The sequence below is a fragment of the Lissotriton vulgaris genome, chromosome 7 (assembly GCF_964263255.1).
Source record: "Lissotriton vulgaris chromosome 7, aLisVul1.2, whole genome shotgun sequence".
NCBI classification, from domain to species: domain Eukaryota; kingdom Metazoa; phylum Chordata; class Amphibia; order Caudata; family Salamandridae; genus Lissotriton; species Lissotriton vulgaris.
The window spans coordinates 853,996,380-854,017,700 of NC_141695.1; the positions used below are offsets into that span (position 1 = coordinate 853,996,380).

Sequence of the window (21,321 nt, forward strand, 5' to 3'; positions counted from 1 at the left end):
ATCATATACAAGTAAGTCATGTCGACTTTATCCAGCACCTCTACCCCAATGACTGAGCCCATGGAAAACAGATCACATCATCCCTGGAGCCCTGCATGTCTCTGAGAGAATATATGACGTTACAATTACAACCCATGCTTTTACAATGCGGTTTTTATATTGCAACTACCATTATATCGCATGATTCTACAACGCATGCCATTGCAACACATTTTTTAAAAACTACCTTTACAATGCATTCCTTTACAACGCATACCATTACAATGCATAATACTTTTAGGGCAACAGTAGGGTAAGTGTTGGATAGTGTATGGGTGAAAATTACTATTCCCACTACAGTGAGTGCAACACTAGGGTAAATGTTGGATAGTGTAGGGGTAAAGATTACTATTCCCATCTACCCCAAAACCCATACTCACCCTAAAACTAAAAAATCACCATTACTTCCTTATAATGCGTTGTAATGGTATGCATTGTAATGGTATGCATTTTAATGGCATGCGTTCTAGTGACATGCATTGTAATGGCATGCGATGTAAAGGCAGTTGCGTTGTAACAGTTGCGTTGTAAAAGCAGTGCGATGTAATGACTGCGCTGTAATGGATGTTTCCCCTCTGAGAACATCTGAACGCTGTTCCATTGGTTTACATTGGCCATATGACTCAATACAAAATAAAACGTAGCACCTAGCATGCAAATAGAAGAAATGCATTTGGAACTACAATATGCCTGTTGACAGCTTTCTTTCAAGGGGAAAAGCTTGCTGCCCTGACCTATTCAGTTAAGTGTTTTGACTGTACTCAAACGTGTATGAGGCCAATGGAGGGATACTCAAATGACTTGCATAGCTCTGCTGAAAGTATCTACACTTAAAGTGCACCCACAAGTATAGTAAGAGTGGCAAATCCTTACCTCCCTTTAATACCAGATGCAGTGCTGGCAGGAGATCAGTGCGAGAGAGAGTGTGTTTGTGTGTGTGTGTATATGTGTGCTTGTGAATGTTGTGTGTATGTTGGCTAGGCTAGTGTTCTTAATATTGTACCTACCCGCCCCCTCACAGAAAATTATATCTCCAAATTTTAAAGCCGGGTCACGTTCTGAGGGCACCAGGGAGTTTGTCCGTGATGGGGAGAGTGAGCCATGTGATCGGTATAAATTGGTTCCATTTTGTAGACCCAGACACTTTCTGCCAGGGTGACCCTCTGGGTGGATTATAGTTCTACCCTAGGTCCCAGCTTCATTGAGGCCTGCTGAACAGCTACGCCTCGGTGAGAAGCTATTCACTGACAGCAAAAGGGGGATTGTGCCTACCCACATAGGTCTGTAAGGTAGGTGCATCAATAAAATTGGCTGTAAAAAGTTCTGGAAGGGTAAAGCTTCCACCCCCTGCTTTGATGCTTACCATACAAGTGCAGGAAGTGCACGTTGCCTTTGGAGTGCTTCCAGTCATCTCCAAAGGACAGCAATGTCATACAATGTGAACATGCCTTCTTCTGTTTCTGTCAGCCAGCCAGAGAAGAAGACACCCGAGCAGTTGCTGGAGTAGCTGAAAGTCCTAAATTGCCCATTGTGAGCAGTCCATATACTGATTCCTTCATATTGAGGGACAGACCTACAGAGCAAGGCCTCCCGCTGTGGCATGCATCAGCCTGCCCCGGTGTGCCTTCAGTGTCATCAGAGCCATAGATCACCATACTACTCTTACACTTGTGGCCTACCCCACAATGCCTTCCTGCAAATGTGTTCATTGACAAGCCCCTGTAGCAATAGCGATAAGGCTGTTGCATTACCCCCTGCCACCAAGGAGGGGCAAGTGAGGGCATAGTGCCTAAAACTTGGTTTATCCTGTGACCGCCCCTCCCCCCATTCACCGGTTGGTGTGGGCCTAGCGGCTCATCTACCTTTTGTCATACATTTTTACACATATTGACACTTATTCTGTTCATCCGTTTGTGTACGGACTCGTTTCTTTGGCCCTATAAACTCTGCTTCCAAGCTGCTACACCAACCGGAGTCCCGTTTAAGTAATCACTTTCTATCTGACCAAGGACCTCAAGTTGTACACATCAAGAAGCCCAGACTCTGAGGGAAACAAGTACACTCCTGAGCTGGAAACCAATGTTATGTTATGTTATGTTAATTCTTTTTATATAGCGCACAGCTGTCTCAGCGAAGAGGCATCCCGGTGCTGGTAGCAGTGTCAATAAAGAGGCTAGGGACAAAACCACGGGAAACAGGTAGGTTTTAGTGACCTTTCGAAAGGACAGCAGGCTTTCCAGGCGACGAATCTGAGTAGGCAGAGTTCTACAGTTTAGCCGCTAAACAGCAAAAGGAACGCACCCCGGCTCGGAGGCGCTTCATACGAGGGATCATAGCCAAATATTGCCCAGCCGAGCGTAACTGGGGTGTAGGTACGTAAGGTACCAGCAGATTGGACAGAATCTCAGGGGATGAGAGTTTTAAGAGTTTGAAAGTCAGACATAGGCTTTTAAAGTCAATCCTTTTGGTCATAGGCAGCCAGTGTAGACGTGAGATTAATGCAGCACTCAGAGCAAAGAAATGCATGATGTGTGTAGCTGCACAATTCACTGTGCTTGCCTACTCTTAATATTCTAGTTGGAAGGTAAGGTGCGCTTTGTGACAGTTTCTGTTTGGCCAGTTTGCCATTATTAGTGTCTATTGAACCATGGCTATGTTTCTCAACCACTCTAAGTTGCCATTCACCACACAATATCTGTCCGGTCCCCCTTTTCTGCTATAGGACAGAGGGCACACCCATCCAGAAATGCCACACTAGGGAGAGTATCGGTCCTTTACTGGGCCATACATCACACACATGGGCAAGAAGGGGCAGGATCCACTACTTACCATGTATCTATACACAGTAGCGGTAGGTGGTGGGAGTGCTGCCGATGGTGACGTGGGGCAGGGTGGGGGGTAGTAAACTGCAGAATACGGCCAAATACAGGTAAGTAAACATATGAATACATAAAACGAATTTCGCTGCGCGCACTGCATCGCCGACCGCTACTGTCTATACATCAGCAGCCCCTCCTACACTTCACTATATTTCATGATTGTGTGGTTGAGATCTGTGTATTTTCACTGGTGGTCATTTGGGACACTATGCTTAAATTGCACAAGATGGTGGTATTCATACATACAAGGAAGTGATACAAAGATTGGAGACTGGAGAATTTGACTTTGCAGCCTAAATTATCATGTTAGAACTTTGCTGGGACCCTGCTCTTGTTTTCTGGCATGTTGCTTTAGGTAAATTCGTTTTAGGATTGTTTTGGCAACTCATATGCAGAGCAGCAAGTACGTAATTTTTATTATGCATGATTAATTAAAACCTTTGCATACACTTAACAGTAAAACAAAAATGTTGGGGTGATTCAGTAGGGAAAAAAGTATTAAAAACCATTGTTAGACATTGTTTAAAATGACACAATTGGGCATTAAGCTCGTCAGTGAGTCTAAAGTGCTTGTGCTTCAGAAAAAGCTAGGCTGGCAGTAGTTGTCCTGAATGGAGCAGCAGTCCTTATACAGCGTATTATAGTGTGTTGTTTTGCGCATGTAGCCATCGTTAGTTTAATGTGCCGGTGCGACTATGAGGTGCTGTTGTTAGCTTTTTGAGTTTAGCATGAAGCGGAGCAGTTGCCCAGCTTCTCACCCAGACTCCCATATCAGAAGGCATAAACATTGTCAGCAGTGTATGTTTCTGCTTTCTGTTTGTCACATCTGCCCCATTTTATTATATATATTTAACAAGGAAGTCTTATTCATTCAACCAGATCATGAGCCTCCTCAAGCCACTTACTTTGCAGTATAAAGCAATTCAATGGTTTGCCAGAGGGGATGATGGCAGCAGCAGGGCATAATGTTTTTGTGAAAAACAGTGCCTAGACCTATTTATAAGCGGGTCTGGGGTTATAACCATGTCCCAGGAGACAGTATCACCTAGTAATTTTTATATTTGGGTTTTTAATTATCCTATCTTACTCATGCTGAAAGAGTCATGTTCATTTTTAGAATTTATAGCAGTTACTGGTCAGTAACCAAAGACTACCACAGGACCCAAGAAATGGCATTATATTTATGCTGCAGAAAACTTTGAAAAAAAAATAACTTTAAAAGCAGCCAAACCAAAAATCTTTTATGTGTATATTAAATGATTTCTTTGGAGATGAATGAAATCTGTAGCACTGCTTGAACAGTGAGAAATATTACACACAGTGTACAGACATTAACAAATCCACAGTTCCTTTTTGTGACTTTTGGAAAATTCCCTTGACATTTGAAAGGTTGCGTTTCTTGAAATTGGAAAAAAAACTGTAGCATTTACCTGTGCTTTGAAAGGGTTAGGCGGAATGTTATCTCTGTTTCTAGGAAGGCAAAGAGGAAATTGAGAAACTCATTTGAAGAGGGGAAATTGTCAAACCCATTGACAAACCCATTTGAAGTGAAGCAATAATAGCTCTCTTTTGATGAGAAGGGTTTACACCTCCCTAACTTCTAAGAGCTGCACCAAGATAAACATCTTAGACAGAGAGATGGCTAGGAGTCGTTAACTTAAATGATCTTATTCCAGTTTTCGAATCTGGTAAAAATGTGACTTTGTATGGTTATTAAAACTTTGAATTCCAACGTCTTAATCTAAGATTCAAGGCCATGAGTCAACTAGGCAGTAATACACATTTTATTATGACGTCTGAATATATCAATGCATTTCAATTTGATTAGCGCCCCAGTGATTCATTAAGTGTCGTACTACTACACCCCAAAGTGATTGATGAGCTTAGGTGGGTAGATCTGTGGATACATTTCCCCCATTGGACCATTGCATCTGTTTGTGTTAGTCGAGCCTTGTTCCTGTCTGGATATAAGGGTGCATCCTAGTTGTATATTCTAACATTGCTGAAGTGATATTTGTATGCATACACAAAGTGTACATGTAATGGAACTCCATGGTGCACTGCACATCCTATTGTGCCGCTACTGCAGGTAAGTAAAGAGTCCCTGAACCCCATAGTTTGGACTTTGAAGGTATGGTCAACATAGTGCATGCGATGTAGAGGATGACATGGTAGCTAAAGATGAAGACTGAGGGCCAAATTTATATTCTGTCAGACGGAATATTCTCCTTTGGCCTGGTGGAGAACTTTACGCTTGCGAGGTCGAGAATACTCAATCTGACAGATTTATAAATGACTGCAAGCTGTCATTTATTTGGCAGGAACCACAGTCACGGCAGGTCCTGCCAATGCATTTTACAGTTTGCTGCAGGGGAAACGGTATTCTTTTTTTTAAAAGAAAATCCTGAAACAGGATTTTCGTTTTGAAAAGAAAAAAGTAATGCTTCCCTCGCCAAGGAAATCCTCCCATGGCAAGGGAAGCATTAGAATGTCTTTACTGTTCCTTACTACCAGGTTTTACCTTGCCTGGGGGTGTGGAACAGTAAGAAAGTACTACATGTCCTCCAAACTACATTGGGTGGCCGGCCATGTAACCATTTTTTACCACAGCTCTTACTCCCCAGGGCCATCGGAGAAGTTAGCCCATAGCAGAAACAGTGTAGTCTCCACCCTGGCCAAATTTAGGTTCTGTCTGCAATTTAATTTTGCAGGCGGCCCACTAGATTGGCGGGAAAGGAACACCATTTTGACAGACTACACTCTCCACCAATATATAAATCAGGCCCAGAGAGCCGGGGATGAAGAGACTAAAGTGTGGAAGTGATAGCAAAGGAGATAAAAGGGCAGTACTGTTGGCCTCCTGATTCTTACTGCTGGAGTGTGTTGCTTGCTGTAACGCTATTTCTGTTTGCAGTTATGTTGCTCATTCTGCAACGGTTACCGTGAACATCACAATCAGGTTTTTTACCCTCTGCGTCATTATTTCTAAACATGCATGTTTTTTTCTAGAGTAGTGGTCCTCTTGAAGTGCCCATTTGGGTTTAGTGCCTTGTGCTAAACTATAATTTTTACTCGTGGTCCTGTTTCTTCAGTGCGAATCTCCAAGAGACCTCAAGTTAGGATTTTTGGGACTTTAGAACACATACTTATCAGGATTTCATGTTTCCCCTTTACACTGGATATTTTTGTTTAAATTACAGTTGCAAAGGGAGGGCTGATCCCGCCAGGATGGCACACTATGCAAGCCACCTCTGCATGCTGCTCTGAATATTGCGACCACATCTCAATCAATCAATAAATCACTGCATTTATAAAGCGCTCTACATACCCGTGAGGGTCCGAAGGCGCTGGTAGGGGGGGGGGCAGGTGGGGGTGCCGCCATTGGTCGAAGAGCCAGGTCTTGAGAAGTCTTCTGAAGCCCAGCAGGTCCTGGGTCTGTCGTAGGCTGATAGGAAGAGCGTTCCAGGTCTTGGCGGTGAGGTAGGAGAAGGATCTGCCACCGGCGGTGGTTTTCCGGATACGAGGAACTGAGGCGAGGGCGAGGCCGGTCGAGCGGGGGCTGCGGGTGGGGGTGTGGAAGCTGAGTCAGTCGTTGAGGTATGTGGGTCCATTGTTGTGTAGCGCTTTGTGTGCGTGGATGAGGATTTTGAAGGTGATCCTCTTGTTGACGGGGAGCCAGTGAAGGCTTCTCAGATGGGGTGTGATGTGGCTGCGACGGGGGGTGTCGAGGATCAGTCGTGCAGAGGCATTCTGGATTCGTTGTAGTCGTTTCAGTAGCTTGGTTGATGTTCCTGAGTAGAGGGCGTTCCCGTAGTCGAGTCTCCTAGTGACGAGGCCCTAGGTGACTGTTTTCCTCGTGTCGTGGGGGATCCATTTGAAGATCCTGCGGAGCATTCGGAGGATGTTGAAGCAGGACGCGGAGACGGCGTTGACTTGTGAAAAGTAAATAAATAAATAAATAAAACCACTTACCTTGTGCTCACCGCATCGCCGAGTCGGTGATGTGGCGAGCAAAAGGTAAGTGGTTTAATTTTTTTAAAATTCAATTTTCACTATCTCTTCGTCTGTCGACTACCACCAACCCCACCCCACATTGCTCTTACTTGTGACGGCGGCCACTGAGTGATGAGATGATTTTGGTGGCAGTTAGTACCTTTAAGAAAGAATAGAACAAGTGCACGTGTATACAGAATAGAATAATCCTCAGATGTGTATACTGAATCAAATACTCACGAAGGGTAGGAAGGGGAGGAGTCCTTTGAGATCACGTAAACTCATATCCGCACAATAACTTAAAGAATGATAAGATGCAAAAGGTGGCGGAGAGTAGCCAAGAGCTTTTATAGCTGCTGGCAGGAGAAAACGCCAAGAAAGGGAAGATGCAGGAGAAAAGTGGTCCTATGCCAGGGATTACGTAGGGTATGGGATCTACCAGCACAATCAAAATTAAGCCCTTAAGCAAAAAAAAATAATTCCAAAGGACGTCACAATGGCTGGTACATGGATAAATTAGCAGTAGAAAAACTGCACTTCTTGGTAATGGAGAAATGCATATAATCTACAAATTTAAAAATAAATACCTGCTCAAATTAGTAAACTATTTTGAATCAGCAAAATAGGCTTTCCACTGAAGGAACTTTCTATGCTCCCAAAATCCTTTGCAAAGTGTACGAGGAAGCAGAAGCAGCAGCAGCAACCTTTTCTGTTTTTCCAGAGCGCCATTATTAGGATTCTGTGTTATCTTTTTTCCCAATAAAAGTGTAAAATTCATAGTTGAACTGGACACAGCATTTCAGAAAAAGTCTGACCTGTAGTGACTATCTCGAAGTCTATGCAAATTGCATAGGGGACTGGAAACCACATTGAGGCTGGAGATCGCGGGTGTCTGATCACAGACACACAACTTTTGAGAACCTGTAGCAAGACTGGTGAGTGGTCAACCGATACAGCACACATGAGCACATGGAAGGCTGCAGCTGTATCCTGGCAAAGAGGTGTGCAGCGAGGAGTCAATGCTTGGAAGATGGAGTGACCCATATGTTGTTTTAAAACATAAAGCAATAAGATGTTGGCGGGTTCATTGCCTATGGAATAGGTCTGTGAAATTGGCAGTACTTAGAGCAGCAGCATGTACAAAACCATGGAGAGTGTTCTACAGGTGAGCTAAGGTCAGAAATAATTTTTTTAACACATTTCCTGTACTTATTCTTTGAAAGAGAGTCACCCATTTATGTCTCATTACAACATAGAATCACCCTTCGACCGAGCTATTTCATCTATCTCAGTGAAGACAACAGCTGTAGTAATCTAGTGATGAAACGTTGTGGTGCTCTGAAGGTATGCATAGCTATGTAAAGACATCTTTATTGCAAGGCTGCTCGCCTTCAGTTGAAACACTGTAGGTTGATGACAGCTTCCTGAGAGCTTATAGGTATTCTCTTGTTCATACGACGTATGTTCTGCATCTGTTGCCACAGACCATGAAAGTGGTAATGTCTGTTTGTGTTTAGCAGTAAGTATCCTCCAGGGACCTATGGTCCCAAAACTCAAAACTCTGTCGCAGGTATTATCAATATCCCAGTGCCTCAGAACGTGACAAAGTGACTAATAGACCCTTGTATTCCCCACCCTCCGCTGGTTTCTTTCTACATTGTCTTCTTCACATAGGGATACAGATGGAGGCTTCTTTTCCCACTGGAAGATCAGAATTCCAAATTCCACTCTAGGGACCTGATTTAGAGTTCGGCAGACGGGTTACTCTGTCACAAAAGTAAAGGATATCCCGTTCCCCTTATTACAAGTGCATTATATCCAATGGAACTTGTAATATGGCGGATGGGATATCTGTCACGTTTGTGACTAAGTAACCCATCCGCTGAACTTTAAATCAGGCCCTAGGTGTCCTCCATTTCTCCAAAAATAGACTGCCTCCTTCAGGTAGAGCCAATAATTACATTTAGTCCAAGAGACTTGATTCGACCTTTGTTATACTATGAGTTTCATCAAGCCTCAAAGGAATTCCAATTTCTTTCTTCACTGCCTTATACGGACCAGATCTAGGTTATTTCTAGAGTAATCAATAAATGTTGGCTTCTGTGCGCTGAAGACCCTTGAAGACACTCAAGTGGTCAAGATCCCTGGCAATCATATAAAATGAAAAAACAGAGCCAGGGACGGATTGTTACAGGAATGGAGAGCACCATGGCATGATCAGTGTTGTATTCGGGTATTACTGGACACTCTGCTTGAACACACTGGACCTGATTCACAAAGGGCCTCCACACTCCTGGCAGAGTCTCTCAGCCGTGGGGGTGTCACCGCACTCTGGCGGAATTACCGCTCTGAGAAATCTCATTGTGGAGATTCCTCCAGCGCGCGGAGACTCCCCCGCGACTGCGGGCGTCCGCTAGGAGTGCAGATGCCTTTTGTGAATCAGGCCCCCTGTGACGGGTCAATACATTACTAAGGAGAGGCGGGCTCTGTTCAATCTGCAGCACTAATTAGAGGTGCCACAAAGTATGAAAAATTCATGTCTTTCTCTCACACTTCCTCATCCGTCACCATCAAGCACTGCATCCCAAAACACGATTACCACACCTCAGTGGCCCTCACCCACAACATGGAAACACTTCCAAAATAGGATTAAAGCAAAGACTACGCAGAGCTGACTATACACCCACATGGTGTAGTGTGATAAATACTTGGACACATGCTCGGTGCACACAGAGGGGTAGTATGGGCTATGCATTTGCTACAGGGACAGTCAGCCTCCATGTGGGAATGAATGCACCAAGGCCTCTTCAACATGGAGTTGGTGACTGCCTGACCTTGGAGAGTGATGTGATCTGCTCAGTGTTCTCAAGAAAAAGACTCACCATACTGGAGTGCACCGTGGCCTGCTCGATGTATCGGGCTATTCCTGTCACAAACGCATTTCTGTCTTCGAAGTTGGTGTCAAAATTAGCCTGCAAGGGAAGAAAAATTCAGATAATTTATTTCATTTTTTTAAACTAGAAACACTGAGGCATATAGGAGAGTTATACACAGGCAAAGCCCTAACTGGTAGCACTTTTCCATGTATTTGTGTGAGGGTTTTGAGAAAAGACAGGCAAACTATACTGTGAGAACAGGACAGTACTGACAGAAAGAGTAGGGAGTTCAAAGACGGTACTGAGGCCAAACAATGTAGATGTAGGGTTAAAAACAGTAAATCTATACTCACCTGAATGCACATACCTTCATGATATTTTGGTCTCTATACTTAGGTTTTTTATTTTGGCTCCATGATATTTTGACATACAATTCTCAAACAAAGCAGCACGGAGTTTTGCACAGTTATTTGCGTTCCTCTAAGGCCCCATAACTTTATGGTAGGCCTAATGTTTGCATCTTTCATTTCATTTTAATTTTCATTTAAAATGTAAATACTGATTCATTTTCAATACAGTAATCTTGCTTTATTTTAATAGTTAAATTTTCACTAAAATACTTCCTGACATCATGATGTTTTGCTTCCCTTAAAACTCTTCAGAGAAAGTCAGCCTACTTAAGTGGTGCTGACAATGAGTGCTGCAAAACATTCCGAAAGGTAAAATAGCCATCAGTGAGCGCCCCCTCGGCACAGACCACTATCCCCAAGTTTCAAACCCACAAACCCAGACTGCTGTAGTCATTAAGTGTTTTCTCAACTGGAGGCCAGGGCCGGCTTTAACACTGGTGGCGCCCTGTTAGACAATGTTTGTTGGCGCCCCCCTCCAATGGGCACCTGTGCCATGGATTCCCTCACTAGCACCCTTTAGAAGTGTCCCACAAGTCTCCATAACCACTGTCTCCTAGATTCATTTAGTATTAAAGCACCTCTCATACCAGTGAAAGGTGTCAGAGCACTTCACATCACACACACATTGCACAAAGACAATCATATGTGTGTAAATCAGTGTATAGGAAATGTTACATCAGACAAGACTACAAGGTTTAGTGTAGGAGTGACATGTCATTCATACTGGTAGGCAATATTGTTTGAGTCACTATTCTGGAAAAGCCCAGATTCTGAAATTAGAACGTAAGACCATTGTTAGGGTTTCTCTTTAATAATAACAGTTTTCCACCAAATTAACCATTTTGGGAAGATTATGAAATTAAATGAAATGAAAATAAATTTCTATAGCGCAACTAAGCCCAAAGGACGTCAAGGCGCCTAACCAAATGATACCAGCTATTAAAGTATACTCTTACTGTGGGTAGGCCTTGATAAAACACCAGGTTTTCAGCACTTTTTTAAAAAGGGACAGAGATGGTTGGGTCTTAATCTCCTGGGGAAGAGAATTCCACAGTCTGGGGGCTACAATGGAAAATGCCCTATTACCCCAGCGTACCCTTTTTGGCACGAGGAACCACCAGCAAATTCATCTCCGAGGATCTAAGAGGTCTACAGGGCACGTAACGAGTCAGCAGGGCACCTAGAGGATCCAGTGGCCCGTCTGCCAGAGCTCTGTATGCTAAGCATAACATCTTAAAAGAGATCCTCAGATGTATGGGGAGCCAATGTAGACTATTTCTGGCCATTGTAGCAGAGGATGCATTGGGAAGTGCAAGGACAAATCGAGCAGCCGCGTTCTGCACGACCTGAAGTCGATGAATGAGTCCCTTGTTGGAGTCTGCATAAAGTGCATTGCAGTAGTCCTACCTGGAACCCACCAATGCCACCACCGTCTGCTTGCGTACTGAAGGAGAGAGATAGTGAAGGATTTTCTTAAGGATTTTTATGACCCCCCAACAGGTAGCCACAGTTCGATTCACCTGTAGAGTCATGGACAGAGAGGTGTCAAAAATTACGCCTAGGTTTCTAGCTGACTGGGAGGGCGATGGACAGGTTCCCAGCGCTGACGGCCACCACTCACTAGACCAGATATCCTGGTCTTTGCCAAAGACCAGGATCTCAGTTTTGTCGCCATTCAACTTCAGGGAATTCTGGAGCATCCAGTCCGAGACTGTTTGCATGCAGATCCTGAAGTTGGTGGCGGAGGTGGAAACCGAGTGGGCCAGTGACACCATGATTTCTGTGTCATCGGCGTATGACACCATTTCCATCCCCTGTGATTTTACTAACCTCGCAAGGGGCGCCACATAGATGTTAAATAGGGTCGGACTAAGGGCCGACCCTTGTGGCACCCCATACTGCAAGGATTTGACAGGGGAAAGAAATTAGATTAGGATAATAAAACACTGCAACAAAAAAAATATAGCTCGCTCATATATCCCTTGCAGTATACATGCAGTTCTTTGATGGCAGTTAATAGCTCAATGTTATATTAGGATTTTGACTTATAAACTACAAGTAACAAAAAGAGCTCTTTTACAGAAGCAGAAACCCACTGACCTATTTAGTATCTACATCATATGCACTTTCTGATCTGCATGGTACACGTTCTTAGCAGCAGGCATTTTAACCCTCTGCGTTACATTATGATGAGTCAAAACTTCCACTAGACAAACCTCCTATCTCTTTCCAGGAAGATGATTAATCACGGGAGTTATCTTGACATTTGAATTAATGCCTGAAAATTGCTGGAGGTCAGGAACGCAGCAGCAGGTGCTTTTGGAATGTTAATATCCTTGCAAAAATGACACCCCACACCAAGTCAGCGCCCGGTGCAGTGGCACCGATCTCCCCGCCCTAGAGCCGGCCCTGCTGGGGATTACTATGTTCTGCTTTTAGGATGTGGCTCATGGTATTCCACAGTTTAGGGGCTTGGAGACCTGCCTTCTCATGTTTATTGTTTGACGATTCGCTGCTGGATAAGGTGTATGTTTGTTAATCTAAGGTTCCTACCTGGAATGTAAAGTAGGGGCAGATTGAGAAGGTATCCTGGGCCTTTACTCCAGGAAGCCTTGCCAATGGTGCAAATCGTTTAAAATTTTTTCCTGGGTGCCACAAGAAGGTAGTGAAGTGTCTCCAAAGTTGGTTTTACATGGGCGTGTTTTTCAAAATTGAGGTATTGTTTCTCTCTCTAGTTATGTGCCAGTACAAATGTCCACAGAGTCCTGTTATAATGATAAACAGGCTTATATGGTGATGCTGTTGATGGTTCCTTCTGTGGACACCATTTCTAAAAATGCAAACCTTCTTACCCAAATCATCTCATGATCATGTCCTTTTTTAGGTCTGGTGTTAGGCCAGACACGTTGATTTTACAAAACCTATATGCATAATATACTTACTTGTAGGGGCTTTCACCCAGACCTCATTATTTATTGGCCTACTATTGTGTTATTCATATTTTTCTTCCGCCCACTACAGCATAAGGCAGTGGGCCAGCCCATTAGAGCCATAGGCTAACTTCACAGTGAGTGACAGCATTCTGCCCTTCCACAAGAAGCATACCTACACACAAAGTAGCTTGTTTAATTTCCTGGGACTACTATGGCAATGTGTGCTTTTGTAAACCAAACATTTTTTTATCTTTCAGCCAATGTTTTTTTAGATTGTTGAGAGCCCAGCAGCTTTCCCAATAATAATATTTTGCAGAAACCATGACAAAACAAAACAAACATTGACAAAGCCAAACAGCTGAAGGCCAACGCCTGCCTTATTCCCTTTGCCAAAGCTTGTTGAACTCTGTGTTGGAAGATATAACTTGTGGCTGCTCAGTCTTTTCAGATTTCTGCCAAGATTACAGTACCATTCTCGTTGGGTGTTGATGTGTGCGACCAGTTCTGTGAGGGATTTCCATAATTGCCAGGATGTCACTTCGAAGATTCTACTTATCTTCTTGATCCTTACAGTAGGCACTATCTGAACACTTCCTTTTTAAGGTTTCCTCATGCCATAAAGCATGATGGACCTCACAATTATTGTATGTACCAGAGGGCCCAGTCTATACAGTCTGATGGATCTGACATGCTAGATTTATTGTTATACAATGGAATAAATGATGACACATCACACTATGCGACATAGATAGACACAATGAATGCACACCCTGACACAAACACTGGCACACTAAACTGAGACAAATGCTGGCACCCCTTACTGAGTGCAAATACTTCTGCTATACTGGCATCCTAATGCAAAGACTGGCACACACTGATGCACACTGAGGCATCGCACAGTTAAGCAAACAGATACCATTGAGCAATACTCAAGATACATTGAAATTAATTTTGAGACAATGCTGTAATCGACTAGTGCAAGTACTGACACACTGTGCTGTTATACAATAATTTACTTGTTCACGTATCGGTTGCAAGCCAAAACTGATATGATTGATTAGCATTTAATAATTGCTGTGCAATGAGAAGAACCAAGCTATTTTTGCTGTTGACCTATATGTGCTTAACGAGATGCAGATCCCCTAAAACCACACATGAACAGGAAGTTTATGCGAGAAACACCCTGTTCTCACAGTAGCCACACCTGACTCCATGCTCAGCGGTGTCACGGCTCAGAAAACTCTGATCGAGTCAAAAACGTGCCCAATTGCCCAGTGCCTAATTTGTAAAAGAATAATTACCAAGGCCCTCATCAGGAGGCAATTGCAACTTGCCCCACCCGTGGAGAAGTGTGGCTCAGGGGTTAGAGGTGGCAGACCCGGAAGCTGAGATCGGCCCTGGACCAGGGTTCAATTCCCCGCCTCGGCGAGTCTTGGGCTAAAAATTCCACGGACTCGATAATTCTCGCTCCGGTGCCTTCTCGACTCACGGGTTCACACTCTGCGACTCTGGGCAATAGCTTGCTTAATCTCCACAACGGCCCCTCGCGGCGGGATGCCTGGCTTTCACCTTGTGGATACCCTGCCGGGGTTATCTCACAGGGGAATACCAGGACGGGTTCCCCAAGCAAGCGCCGGGAAACCCACTGCGGGTAGCTGTGCGCTATATAAGCTCAAACACACACATTGCATGTGCCAGTGCCACCAATGACACCACAAACTCAATTAGAAAACCATCTCACGCATACAAGTATGACTATTCCAGGCCCCCAAAGCTATAAAAATTTATTTAGTTATTTGATAGTTTTATATAGTGTAAACATGACCTGTGCGGGTATCAGAGCGCTTTACAAATGCTCATGGAGCAGAGACATATAGAAACAAAAATGTCATAATCAAGAAGAGTATGGCTTGGGTGCTGGTATTAGTCATTGTTATGTATATTGAAGGGATAAGCAACTGTTGTTGTCCTCGCCTCTAAATTAGATAGACAGCGCCACCATGTGGTAGATAGTCATAAGTGCGAGTGTTGACAAGTGCCGGGGCCAAACACCAGTAACAACCAGCTCAAATTAAGCACTGGAATGGCCACCCCAGAGCTGGCCGATGAGCCATGAAGCATGATGGAGGACTCAGAAGAGTAACATAAAATGATATGGCACTCCTGCAAATTGTGATGAAGGAACCCCGAGCCTCCCATATTCTCCAGATACTCATTGAACTTGGACTGAATAGGGCCCCCTTGAAGTGGGGTGAGCCCCCTGGAGGGTTGCCCCCCCATGCACTGCAGGGGCTGCAGGGGCTGCAGGGGCCCGTGTTATGCTACTGGGAGGACAAACACAGAGGCCGTGAGAAAACAAGAACAGAACCTCAACTAAGGGACAGAAAGCACAATGACAACCATTCTTCCTATCCCTAAGACATTTACAGTTCAAATATACTACCCACTAACTGCACCCAGTCCCCTGGGGTGGTACGCTGAAGCACCAGGGGTGCTCCTCGTATGTATTAAGGCATGTTACACACCGGCAGCCAGACATATACGAGTACTAATCACATGCCTCTTTCCATGCTAATAACACCAAAATATAACAATATCTTCAAAGAAAACCAAGCTTACTGTCGTCAGACAATCAAGAGTCTATAAAGAGGCATCTGTAAATAATACTCATAGTAAGCGAGGCATGCTTCCCACACGAACAGGAATGCCATAGGGAGGTATTCATGGTTGCTATACACACATGTACATGCCACTTAGAGTTACCCAAGAATTCTGATTTACAGACATATTAACGTGCCAGGTGCCGACATCAACAAACGCTGCTAAGGTGCAGGAGCGATACTTCCTTCCAGGAATGCTACTAGCAGGCCTCTGGGAGTCCTCACTCAGGGGTAGGTAGGCGCACAATTCACAAGTATCCATGAGTGCTAATCGAAGACATGGCACTCAAGGGCATCGAAGTATGCTACTCACAGGCATCGAGGAGTGCTAGTTATTAACATTAGTGCTTAATTTGTTAAAAAAATATATAAGCGCAGAAGTCCAAACTTACGCTTGGAAGCTGCTAGCCCTGCAGAATGTTGGGGTTGGCGAATACGAGGGCTGCTTAGTCTTTATTCTACCCCATGCCTCTTTCATCCACCACCATACACTCTCTGCCTCCTTATTTCACTCTTTTTATTATTATTTTATTTTACAGAGTTTTGGGTACCAGAGTGCTTTATATGAGGACACATTCATTTTTGTTAGGCACGGGGCGATTAAGTGATTCGCCCAGAATCACAGGATGTTCAGCGTCATTGCCGAGACTCGAACCCAGTTCCCCAGTTTCTAGGTCGACCGCCCTAGCCATTAGGCCAACTCGTTTTTCACCCCCCCTTTGTCGCTGTTTTCTGAATGTCTCGTCCTCCTTTTTTCTCCTTCTCTGTCTTTCTCTCTTTGCTCTGGATCAATGTCAGATGAGGAAAAATAAGCAGTGGTCTTCAAAAATAAGTCCCAGTAGGCCCCACTTGCAACCACCGGCTCAAATTAAACACAGAGCAGGACATATTAATGAGTGGCATTAAGGAAGGCCACTCACATACCCTGGGAAGTGCTACCCACAAGCAACAAACAAGTATTTACAATGCAATGGTCTCGGCATTCTTAAAGTTAGAGCTATTGGCATTGCTCATGACATTATTTTTATTTATGTTTTTTTTAAAAACATAAATAAATGGCATTGTCATTTACAATGCCAATAGCAGGGCAGGAGAGCAAGCACGAGCAATTAGGGGGCAGGACAGCAAGCACAAGCAACGAGGGGGGGCAGGACAGCAAGCACAAGCAACGAGGGGGGGCAGGGGAGCAAGCACCAGCAACGAGGGGGCAGGACAGCAAGCACAAGCAACGAGGGGGGGGCAGGACAGCAAGCACGAGCAACGAGGGGGGCAGGACAGCAAGCACGAGCAACGAGGGGGGGCAAGACAGAAAGCACGAGCAACGGGGGCAGGAGAGCAAGCACAAGCAACTAAGGGGCAGGACAGCAAGCACAAGCAACGAGGGGGGGGCAGGACAGCAAGCACGAGCAACGGGGGCAGGGGAGCAAGCACAATCAATGAAGGGGGGCAGGACAGCAAGCACAAGCAACGAGGGGGGGCAGGAGAGCAAGCACAAGCAACTAGGGGGCAGGACAGTAAGCACAAGCAACGAGGGGGGACAGGACAGCAAGCACGAGCAACGAGGGGGGCAGGACAGCAAGCATAAGCAACGAGGGGGGCAGGACAGCAGGCACAGGCAACGAGGGGGTGCAAGACAGCAAGCACAAGCAACGAGGGGGGGCAGGACAGCAAGCACAAGCAACAAGGGGGCAAGACAGCAAGCACAAGCAACGAGGGGGGGGAGGACAGCAAGCACGAGCAGCGAGGGGGGGCAGGACAGCCAGTACGAGGAACGGGGGCAGGGGAGCAAGCACAAGTAATGAAGGGGGGCAGGACAGCCAGCACAAGCAATGAGGGGGGGGCAGGAGAGCAAGCACAAGCAACTAGGGGGCAGGACAGGAAGCACAAGCAACGAGGGGGGGCAGGACAGCAAGCACGAGCAACGAGGGGGGGCAGGACAGCAAGCATATGCAATGAGGGGGGGCAGGACAGCAGGCACAGGCAACGAGGGGGTGCAAGACAGCAAGCACAAGCAACGAGGGGGGGCAGGACAGCAAGCACAAGCAACGAGGGGGCAAGACAGCAAGCACAAGCAATGAGGGGGGGAGGACAGCAAGCACGAGCAACGAGGGGGGGCAGGACAGCCAGTACGAGGAACGGGGGGCAGGGGAGCAAGCACAAGCAACGAGGGGGCAGGACAGGAAGCACAAGCAACGAGGGGCAGGACAGCAAGCACGAGCAAAGAGGGGGGCAGGACAGCAAGCATAAGCAACGAGGGGGGCAGGACAGCAAGCACAAGCAACGAGGGGGCCAGGACAGCAAGCATAAGCAACGAGGGGGGGCAGGACAGCAAGCACAAGCAACGAGGGGGGCAGGACAGCAAGCACAAGCAACAAGGGGGCAGGACAGCAAGCACAAGCAACGAGGGGGGCAGGAGAGCAAGCATGAGCAACGAGGGGGGCAGGACAGCAAGCATAAGCAACGAGGGGGGGCAGGACAGCAGGCACAGGCAACAAGGGGGTGCAAGACAGCAAGCACAAGCAACGAGGGGGGGCAGGACAGCAAGCACAAGCATCGAGGGGGGGCAGGACAGCCAGTACGAGGAACGGGGGCAGGGGAGCAAGCACAAGTAATGAAGGGGAGCAGGACAGCAAGCACAAGCAATGAGGGGGGGCAGGAGAGCAAGCACAAGCAACTAGGGGGCAGGACAGGAAGCACAAGCAACGAGGGGGGGCAGGACAGCAAGAACGAGCAACTAGGGGGGGCAGGACAGCAAGCATAAGCAACGAGGGGGGCAGGACAGCAGGCACAGGCAACGAGGGGGTGCAAGACAGCAAGCACAAGCAACGAGGGGGGGCAGGACAGCAAGCACAAGCATCGAGCGGGGGCAGGACAGCAAGCACAAGCAACGAGGGGGCAAGACAGCAAGCACAAGCAACGAGGGGTGGGGAGGACAGCAAGCACGAGCAACGAGGGGGGGCAGGACAGCCAGTACGAGGAACGGGGGCAGGGGAGCAAGCACAAGCAACGAGGGGGCAGGACAGGAAGCACAAGCAACGAGGGGGCAGGACAGCAAGCACGAGCAACGAGGGGGGCAGGACAGCAAGCATAAGCAACGAGGGGGGCAGGACAGCAAGCACAAGCAACGAGGGGGCCAGGACAGCAAGCATAAGCAACGAGGGGGGGCAGGACAGCAAGCACAAGCAATGAGGGGGGCAGGACAGCAAGCACAAGCAACAAGGGGGGCAGGAAAGCAAGCACAAGCAACGAGGGGGGCAGGAGAGCAAGCATGAGCAACGAGGGGGCAGGACAGCAAGCACAAGCAACGAGGGGGCAAGACAGCAAGCACAAGAACAAGGGGGGAGGACAGCAAGCACGAGCAACGAGGGGGGAAGGACAGCAAGCACGAGCAACAGGGGGCAGGGGAGCAAGCATAAGCAACGAGGGGCAGGACAGCAAGCACAAGCAACGAGGGGGGGAGGACAGCAAGCACGAGCAACGAGGGAGGGCAGGACAGCAAGCACGAGCAACGAGGGGGCACAGGACAGCAAGCATGAGCAACGGGGGGCAGGGGAGCAAGCACAAGTAACGAGGGGGCAGGACAGCAAGCACAAGCAACGAGGGGGGGAGGACAGCAAGCACGAGCAATGAGGGGGGCAGGACAGCAAGCACGAGCAACGAGGGGGGGCAGGACAGCAAGCACGAGTCTTCTCTGCCTGCAGTCGCGATCCCTGAAGGGAACTCAGGGCCCACCAATGCACTATGCAGACCTGTCAACCTTTTGACTTAAAAATACGGGTAATGTCAGACATTCAAGAGGGTAAACCCATTACGGTGAATGGGGAATGAGTTCTATGGAGGGTAGGGGGTGGGTGAAATAGTTTATAAAATCAGATGATGCCATTAAAGTCTATGGAGCCATTTTGTCAGGCAGGTTATAGCAGTAGAAAGAGGGTAACACCTGCCAAATGAGGGTGAGTTGACACATGTGACGCTATGGTGCAAAGGGCATGTATGCATATTAGAATATATCCGAAGGAGTGGTCTAAAGCTGTCGAGATCCATAGTTTTTCCATCTGCAAACACCACAATTAAGAAAAGGGGGAAAACGAACAAGGATCACAACAGCTAAACACAACTGGAAAGTGAAACGAACGCATCCTTGAGCTTACTAGTCTGACATGGCTGGGTCAAACTCACAGAACCCAGGCCAGACAATTAGGGTTCGGTTCCGAACTGTTTTTGTAAGGAGCGGCGGTGCTCTGATGTGGAGATTGGAGGAGATGGCACTCCCATGATGCCCTTGTCAGGCTTTGAAGTGGAAGAGGCAGGGATCAGGCCTGTCAGATCTTTCGCAGTTGTTAGTCGGGGATATGACAGACTGTCTGCAGAGGTCTTAGCGAGGCACTCCAAGAACGTGGCGCAGAGCTCAGGGGGCTTTGTGGAGCTGTGTGCTCTGGCTGTTATTACACACCCAGGGCTTCGTCTAATCCGTGCTTCGGGGAGACGGAGAAGCACGCACGCGGAATTAAGATGCATGCTTGGTAGTATTCGCACATAAAAATGACACTGCACAGGTAACTTGCCAAGACCGCCAGCCTTCCAACACAAAACACTTGATTTCCACAGATAGCATTAGTAAAAACTAAACAGTACGGTTTTTAATTAAATACTTTTTATTTTGGCAGTCTACCACACTAAAGACAAAACATTTCAACGGCTTGGTTTAATTTCTGCACAGTGGCAGTTGCTAAACAAGCACAAGCAACGAGGGGGCAGAAGCACAAGCAACGAGGGGGCAGGGGGGCACAGAGGCACAAAAACCCAATCACAAGCAGGGCAGGGCACAGAGGCACGAAAACCGGATCACAAGCAGGGCAGGGCAGGGCACAGAGGCACGAAAACCGGATCACAAGCAGGGCACAGAGGCACAACAAGCAACGAGGGGCCAGCACGAGGGAACAGACGCACAACGAGGGGGGGGGCGGAAAGCACGAGGGAACAGACGCACAACGAGGGGGGGTGTGGAAAGCACGAGGGAACAGACGCACAACAAGGGAACAGACGGCAAAAAACGTACCTGTACAACGCCATGACACCACCATCTTTCTCCGAGGCGAGGCAGAAATGCCTCGGAGAAAACAGCATAAATTTCTGATTCTGGCGTGGTTTTCTTTCTCTCCTCTTCCCATTGGCTGGAAGGTCAAATTCCAGTCAATGGGAAGAGGAGAGAAAGAAAACAAGAAAAAAGCGAAAAAAGACGCCCCCGGATCGGAAAAATACGGGGCTTGAACGGAGTGATGCCCCTCTCCTCCAATGGCTGGCCTCCATTTAGGAAGCCAGCCAATGGAGAAGAGGGGCGGGTTCAAGCCCCCATTCTAAGAAACATTAAATCTCCGGACTGAACTGCGTAAGCGCAGCCTACGGTCCTCGACCTAAAAATGATTCAGAGTGGCTTACACTGGCATAGATCTGCTAGTCACAGAATCCAGGCTGCGATGTGCCCTACCCACCAATCTAGTAGTGCTGCGTCTACAGGCATGCTCACTTCG

The 21,321-nt window shown here is 46.8% G+C and overlaps 1 protein-coding gene across 2 annotated transcripts in view; it reads right to left on the minus strand.

Moving 5' to 3' along the window:
* CYFIP2 (cytoplasmic FMR1 interacting protein 2) overlaps positions 1 to 21,321 on the minus strand; it is a 158,342-nt gene that overhangs the window by 126,532 nt on the left and 10,489 nt on the right. For both annotated transcript variants that reach the window (XM_086931227.1, XM_086931226.1), the window contains exon 3: positions 9,794 to 9,883. In XM_086931227.1, coding sequence (XP_086787353.1) covers positions 9,794 to 9,883 — 90 coding nt within the window. The remainder of the gene's footprint in view (positions 1 to 9,793; positions 9,884 to 21,321) is intronic.